Below are 8016 nucleotides of genomic sequence, written 5' to 3' on the forward strand. Positions count from 1 at the left end.
GGAGGACACTTGGCAGACGCTGGATGTCTGTGCTTTGGGGTTTAGGCCTCTTTCAGATGCTTTGTTTACAGTTTATCCGAGTGATGTACAATAGTCCAGGTTGTTGTGTTGGACGTCTGCTTACATTCACAGCAATTTGGTAATATGGGCCTATACACGCTGATCTAACACTACATATGGTGATCCATTCTTGCATGAAGTGTATATCATATTACAGTGATATTGTCACCATATGTTTCGTTGTGTACTGTGGAACAGTGCTATGTGATGCCACTTCCTGTTTTGTCAAGGGTTGAAAGGTTGTGTGCCATCACTTCCTGTGATGTCACCGGGTGGGGTCAAATGCCATCACTTCCTGTGATGTTATCAGAGGTTAAGCGTCGTATGAGGTCACTTGTGGTACCCCTAGCATTTTGGTGAAATTACATCCCTAAGAGAGAGAGACACAGATAGAGACACAGAGGGAGAAATAAAGAGAGATAGGTAGAGATAGATTGGGAACGAGACAGAGAGAGGGAGGCTGAGCGAAACACTGAAGGAGGTGGATAGGAAGAGAACAAGTCAAACCTTACTGACACGGAGAGTGTGCACTTGCCAAACATCACTGACACTGGCAGAGAGAAGAGAGCCCACCAGGCCACACTAAGATGAAAAGATGGGGGAGGCAGATTGCATTGAGGCAGAAAAAGAGAGCAAAATAGACTGCGCTGACAGTGAGAGTTTACCAGACCACACTGACAGAGTGGGAAGAGAGAGCGTGTATCGGACAATATGACTGCATAGAGACAGAGGGGAACAGAGAGACAGAGAGAGATAGGACAAAAATAGAGTTCAGAGAGATCTCAAGGGATCAGCGTTTGATACGCCGGGTACAGCTAATATACTTAATACACGCCTAATGATAGTGCCAACAAGTGGCATGAACTAGGTAAAAAAGGTTACCAATTTCTGTCAGTGGGAGAGTGGCCTCTAGGGAAATCTCTACAGTTTTGCAGCTGGAATCTTGGACTGCCTAGCAAACTGATTGTTGGGACTGACTCTGCCCCAGCCATTTCGTTCTGAGGCAAATCTCCTGATTTTCATATGTCGGTCCGAATGTGAATCAAACAGAGCCTGTGAACCTTCTCGCCTCCTGTGTCTGGAGCTTCAGGATTCTGAAATGGGGGAGAGCTTAGGCTACAAGCAATTCAGGATTCTGAAATGGGGGAGAGCTTAGGCTACAAGCAAAGGAAATGTCTAGCATGCATTGTGGCGGTGACGCAGCACCTAACTCTTCTTCTCTCATCTCTTTTAGGCTTCGAGGAAGGACCACGGGGGCGGCGGGCTCAAGGTCCGAGGACTAAACGCCATGCGCGTTTCCCAAAGATGATCCGGTGGGCCCGGGAACATGGGGCATGCTGGCTGGATCTTCAGATGGGGGAACAGCATCCAGAAGGACACGCCAGATGGAGGCGAGTCATTGCTGCGAACCTCTTACGCCAAGTGTGCACGTTCAGTGAGAGTGATGTACACAAACTCACCCTGAGCTCTTTAAGAACACTTTCTGTGAAACTGCGGCGCAAGAGCGTGCCCGTTCTTTGTCGCCGCAGTTTGGCGAGATTGGGGTGTAAGCACTCGGCCTAAGCTCTGTGAGATCTCTTTCAGTGAAACTGAGGTACAAGAACTCGTCTCGGCTCCATAAGATTGAATTCCCCAGAACAGGGGCCAAGAATTGATCCTGATCCACAACTTCCCAGATCAAATTCATCAATAGCGAGTAACAGGAACCCTTCCTGAGCTCTGTACGATTATATTTAGCCTGATTGGGGTGTAATAAGACCCTACGCTACCCAAGATAACACACACAAGGTAGCTTAGAGCCCATATACTCACTTTCACCAAGACGGGGATCAAAAAGAGAGCTTAGAGCTCGGAGGGGGTCTTGCTCGCCAAGGTTGGGACATACTTGAGTGTGCAACGCTCCATAAGGCACTCGGTCTGATCAGCATCAGTGATCCTGGGATCGATGAACTTGTTGGCGCTTTACAGGCTCACCTCCACTTAGATTTCCACCTGAAATCTGATTGGAACTTCAACAGATCATCTTCAGCAAGCAATGGACATAACACTTGCCTGTAAATCCAAGGCCACGGTAAGATCCTTTGGAGCATATTGGAACGCCAAAAGATCGCTTTGCATTAGAATGGAACAGTCAATCTCTATACAATCGCTTTCCCATTGGACTAGCACACCTCAGGCTGCTTAGAGCTGCGTAAGGCCGTAGGCATGGCCAAAGGCTTGCCCAGAGGGGCAGAAGTCGACGATCCAAACTGTGGTGCAGAAGATTGGCAGGAACGCGGCTACACAACTACCCGCGAGACCGAGATGCTCACGATAAATCGCTCTGCAGATAAGGCGGCACATCTGGGGAGCTCCAGTCCACTCCTTCTAGCTCTCGAAAACCATACTCAGGGAGACGGGGCAGGGTGGCCCTTGGACGGATCGCTGAAAAGGGTGAGAGCGGACTCGTCTACCCTCAACATGGCCCCCCACAGAGACGTTGGTGCTTGAGGCCTGTGGAGTGGAAATGCACGTCACTGAACTGTATATATATTTCTGATGAAAAAGAGGATTTTTATGATAAATCAGAGTATTATAAGGTGTTTATTTTGTTACGTTTAAATGGTTTGAAATACAATTATTTTTCTGATCTCCTGGTATATGCGTATCATTTCATTGTCTTCCCGTTTCCTCAGAGTAGTTCGGTCAGCGTCAACATATACCATGAGTAATGGTTATTTATAGGACCTGGCAGCAAAGACATTTCTATTCCCGCATTAGGACTGTGTGTGGTGGGGGGATATGGCCATTTTCCTGGCTGTATTTATGAGGCCAAGGTGCCTTGCCCTGCTGTACAAAAAACAGTACCATTACACACCATCCCAACTCTTTTCAAATGTTTTGTATGTAGCAAGAACAGATTTGCCAGCCGTTCTGGTGTTGGACACGTAGCAACTTCAACAGTGCATCGCAGAGGTTTAGCAGGATCCTCCCAGTCACGTGGCTCAGCCATTGCTTTTGGGCTTACTGCACAAAAACACCCAGACTCGCTTGTAACGGAAAAGGTTGGTTTAATGAGACAGGCCACAGCTCACAAATAAACACTAACCTGGCTCCCTGGCGTTACAGACTAACATATCTGTTTTTAACAAATTGCCAAACAATTCAATAATAAACACTTTTCATTCCCACAACAATTAAATAATTAAAGCAATTCAAATTACTCCCTTGCTATCCCTTGCTCCCTACCGTCTCCTTAACATCTTCTCAAACCTTCCTTTCGCTTTCTCCCATCTTCTCTCCAAGGCCATGCCCCTCCATCTTCAATACCTGTTCCCCCTCTTTGTATCCCTGGGGTAGCCCATTCGTGCAAACAGCACCACCCCCTTCCTTTCCCGCGCTAGGACCCATTGTGCTTCCCCCTCCCTCCTCCAAAGGGCCATGTCCCCGGCACCAGAAAAACCCTCCCCTGAGGTGTTCTTTCTGCCCCACACCCCCACTACATTTACTTCTACAACCAACTTTTTATTATTTCCTGCACTTGCAATGTCACATCCAGCAGGTAGTAACTGTTCCCAAATATCGACAGATGAACTCCATCCTCCCAGAAGACCAAATAAATCCTCATACTCTATCTCTCTTTGCTCCAGTACTTGCACCGCCGCCCCACTACAAAATGTTCCCATCTCCCTATTAATTTTCTTCCTAGTTCTTTCTACTTCCCCCTCATTCACCGCTCCCCTACAAACTCTCCTCGGCAACAACTTTGTACAGACCAAACTTACCTTGGGCCATATCTGCCGTAGCCATGCCAAATCCCTTTTCATTTTCCTCAGCAGAGCCACACAGGTTTCTCGTACCAGATCATTCTCCCCACATGTATTATTAGCCCTTCTGGGACCCCATAACGCTCCTTCAGTCCCGCCAACATGGGCAGCAGTTGATCCCACCGAAGCCCCCCTAAACTCGAGTATCTCACTAGCGCCACATTGTAACTGCAACCCAATTGAGTGCTAAAAATATTTTATTTCGCCTCCTTCCCCGCCCATTTCACTATTGAATGTCCAACAATCCAAATCTGCGGCAACTCACCCCTCCTCCGAGCCGCATCTGCAAAAGAAATTAAATTGTCAATTTTCTCTCCTCAACCTCCCAAAATCCCACAGCCCGCCGCCTGCGCTAGTCCACTCTCTCAGACAACCCCTTTCCCAAAATCCCTGATATATCCTTTGTACTTCCACGACCTCCACCGACCCAAGCTTTTAACCTTATTCTCCAATAACCCCAACCTGTTACCTTCGGATGCTGCCCCCATCCTGATTGAATGAGTCCCAAAATCCTCTGCCTTTTCTCCCACGACCACCAAAGCCTTCCTCATAACTCCCAGCACTTGTGCTGCCGACACTGCCACCCCATCCTCATGCTGGAAAACTAACCCTGCTCTTCCCCTACATGTCTCCGTCCAAGCCAAACCTATCCTTACCGGGCACAGCTCCTTACTACCCCACCCCAGCAACACCCAACAGCCGCTACCTTTTTGGTCCGTCTTTGACCTCAAATTTTAATATCCAATCCCAACTCAGAGAAATAAATATCCTCCCATTGTAGACCACCTTCCCCTCCTTCCCCCTCCCCCACCAGTTTGGACACCATAAATGCCCCAAAAAATAACCAAGTGAAGCATGCTGAAAACATGACTCCCTCCGAAGCTGACCAGCAGATCCCATCCAAAGCCCTGCATAGCCTGACCAACAAAGCTGCCGAGATCAGCCTCATGCTATCCTTCTCCCTCCTATTCACTCTCACCACTGCCGGTCCCTCAGTTTTGTCCTCCGCCAATGGCACCCCCAACTCCTGCATCAGAGCCTGAAAAATCCCTAGCATCCTCCGGCATTCCTGTTCTTTGCCCACCCCACCGATAAACAGGCAATCATCCAGGTAATGTAATACACCTTCCGATCCCGAACTATATGTAAAGTCCTAATGTAGAAAGGAGCTAAAACGCTCAAACAAGGCATATGAAATTGTGCAACCCATAGGCAGGCCTTGTCTATATCAATGTGTTCCTCAAACTGCATTCCCAGCAGCCAAATACCCTCTGGGTGTACCGTTAGCAACCGAAACGACGCCTCGATGTCGCACTTGGCCATGAACGGCCCACAACCTGCCTTCCTCACCAGACCCACCGCCTGATCCACGCTCACATATGACACCCCACAATCCTCCGGGGCAATAAATTTGTTTACTAACATGCTCTCTGGCCACGATAAATGGTGTATTAATCTGAATTCCCCCGGCACTTTCTTGGGCACGACCCCAATGGGGACACTACCAAGTCACCCGGCAAGTCTGTAAATGGCTCTATCACTCTCCCCGCTGCCACCTCCTTGTGCAATTTTTCCCTTACCACTTCAACATTTTCCCTAGCCGACTTCAAATTTTCCCTCCAATGACGCAACCTTGGACCCTGATACCCCAACCTAAAACCCTCACGAAAACCCTCACCCAAAATCTTCACCCCTTCCCTGTTCGGGTAAAAGCTAAGCCACTTCTCCAGAACCTCCACCTTAACTGGAGTATAAGCCTTTCCCCACTAACCCCTGTCCTGCTCCTAGCCCTATCCCCCTGTGCCCCTGTTGGAAACATTGCGTGATCGGGTGCCGCCCTGCACACCTGCTGCAATCGTTTTTGAACCTACACACTGTCTTTGTGCAGCCTTCTTTATTGAAGGCCCAACAGGCTGCTGAGGGCTGACCTCCGCCTCCTCCCCCCGGCGGTACGAGCAAGAAGGGGCCGGTAAGGCACAGGTAAACCGCTCGCTGTGTGAAGTTGGGGCTGGCTTCGTCGGCGCCATCCATTGCAGCCAGAGATCCATATCGATCTCACCCCACACTGCCTCGCTGTCCTCTGCCATCCACGCCCTAAACTCCTCATCATATGTTACCACGCGAAGCCCCCAAAACTCGTGAATGCCTTCCTTATCACATCCATGTATTTCAACAGTGCTACGCACCTCTCTGGGAACTTCTCGCAGTAGACGCTCATGTAATTAATGAAAGCTGATGTCCAATTCTCATGGTGACTGGCACCTTTGGACGCGAGGCCAACTCCCTCTACTCCTCCTTATACCCCTCCTTTGCTCTTACTTTCCTATGCAGGAGCTTAAAAAGGTCCACAAATTCCCCTGCCGATATCTCATCCTTTGTTGCCCCCATCAAATGTGCACCCAACGGCTTCGTAATGCCCATATAGGGCAACCTCTTATTCTTCCCGGTACCTTCCGCAGCATTCTCCTTTGGGGTCTGTATTACCACGGGCTCATCCACCTTATCCGTCTGCACCTCCACCGAGGATACCCTTCTCTCCATTTTCACGGCCCCGTGGCCCATAAGCCCTTTTTCCCCCCGCCTGTGACCCAACCCTTTCCTTTTCTGCCACCCACCACATGCTCCCCCAGTCCCAAGCCGCTGACCAGTCCCCTTCCTGCTCACCTCTTTCTGCCCTGCCGTCGGCCAGCCGCAGCTTGGCCTCGACTCCAAAACTCCTCATCTCCTTCCTCACCGGGCTTCTGCTGCGGGGACAAAACATATCAGCAGTCTCACCTAACCAATTTCCCCGTCGTCCCCCTGCACACCTGCCGCCCCATTCTTGTCCTTCCCCATCCCACTTTAAACCCCCTCTTGCCCTTTCCCAACCCCTTACCCCACTGAACCTTTCGTCCTCCCACTGTCCCACATACTCCTCCTCCCCTTCGTCATCCCCGATGCAATAACATGGCTGTTGCGAGCACATGCTTGGGCCGGGCAGCTCCTCCTCGGCTAAGCCCGGGGCATCCCCCCTGCCACTCCATCGGCGGGGCTGTAGAAACCCCAGCTTGGACCTCCCTTCTCAGGGGAGGGGTCCTCTCCTCCACCCTCTGGTCCTCCGTGCTAGGGGCCGTGCTGCGCCCTCTAGTCTGTCCTAGTAAATCCTGCAGAGGGGCCGTTCTTAAGCCCTCTCCTGACGCCTCCTCTGGAACCGCAGGGGCCATACTATGCCCTCCACCCAAAATCCTACTAGGCATGGAGGCCGTTCCGCACCTCTCCCTTTCCTCACTACTCGATGGGGACCGCTCCCTCCTCCTCCCACTTGCACTCTTTTGCAGGTATTTACCTATCCTGCCTCTCCTCACTGCCGCCCATCTCTGGTCCTCGACACCCCTGACTGCTCCCCCAGCCTGCTTTGAACTCAGCTTCCGTCCCCTACCCCGCGGGCCCTCCACCGGCTCATTTCCTCCCAACGCCCTCCCTGCACCTTCACCTACCACTCCTCCTCCCCTGGATACTGTTAAGTTCCGCCCTGCGTCCCGCTACGCGGTGACGCAGGGCGTCCTAAATAAAAGCCCCGCCCCCGCTGGCCTGTGCCCAAAACCACCCCGGGGGAAACACTTCACATTCCCCCCCTACCTCCCTTCCACCCTCTCCGAACACAAGCTCATACCTTGTGAATGATCCCTGAGTAAGTGCATGTCAGTGTTGGTTGACTCTTGCTCAGTCCCTTTCATAGACTCCCACATAGCAGCAGCTCAGTGGATTAGGCGCCTGCTGCTTAGTTCTATGTGCACCTTGCAGGTACTAACCAGAGCATGGCCGGGGGGGCTTTCATCTTTCCGAGCCTGACCCAATGAGCAGAATGAACTTGGATGTTAGTATTTAAGTGCCAAGGGCGTTTATGTTCGCCCTGAATTCCTATTAGGAACCATTGCAGGCTCCGCCCACCCCAGCACTTTGTTGTGTGTATTAACTGGATGGTGATAGCCCAGAGGACTCCACCCAGCCTACGTACTGCACAGAGGAGGCAAGTCCCATGCCCTCCATCAAATATCCGTGAGATAGCGCACACGCCACCATCATTCTAAAACATGCCTCATTATCTCATTCATAGCACGTGCTCTAGAGCTGCGCATATACAACAGTTTAGGATTTTGTCAGGAAAAAT

The 8016-nt window shown here is 50.8% G+C and overlaps 1 protein-coding gene across 2 annotated transcripts in view; it reads left to right on the forward strand.

Annotated features, from left to right (window-relative positions):
• The window catches only part of TCF15 (transcription factor 15), a 285116-nt gene extending 282427 nt beyond the window's left edge, over positions 1-2689 (forward strand). For both annotated transcript variants that reach the window (XR_011304248.1, XM_069650947.1), the window contains one exon: positions 1295-2689. Coding sequence is in view for 1 of the 2 variants with exons in the window: in XM_069650947.1 (XP_069507048.1) it covers positions 1295-1369 (75 nt within the window). In the remaining variant the exon portion in view is untranslated. The remainder of the gene's footprint in view (positions 1-1294) is intronic.
• Positions 2690-8016: the final 5327 nt, after the last annotated feature.

This window comes from Ambystoma mexicanum, chromosome 3p, assembly GCF_040938575.1.
Source record: "Ambystoma mexicanum isolate Mex_15411 chromosome 3p, UKY_AmexF1_1, whole genome shotgun sequence".
Taxonomy (NCBI): Eukaryota; Metazoa; Chordata; class Amphibia; order Caudata; family Ambystomatidae; genus Ambystoma; species Ambystoma mexicanum.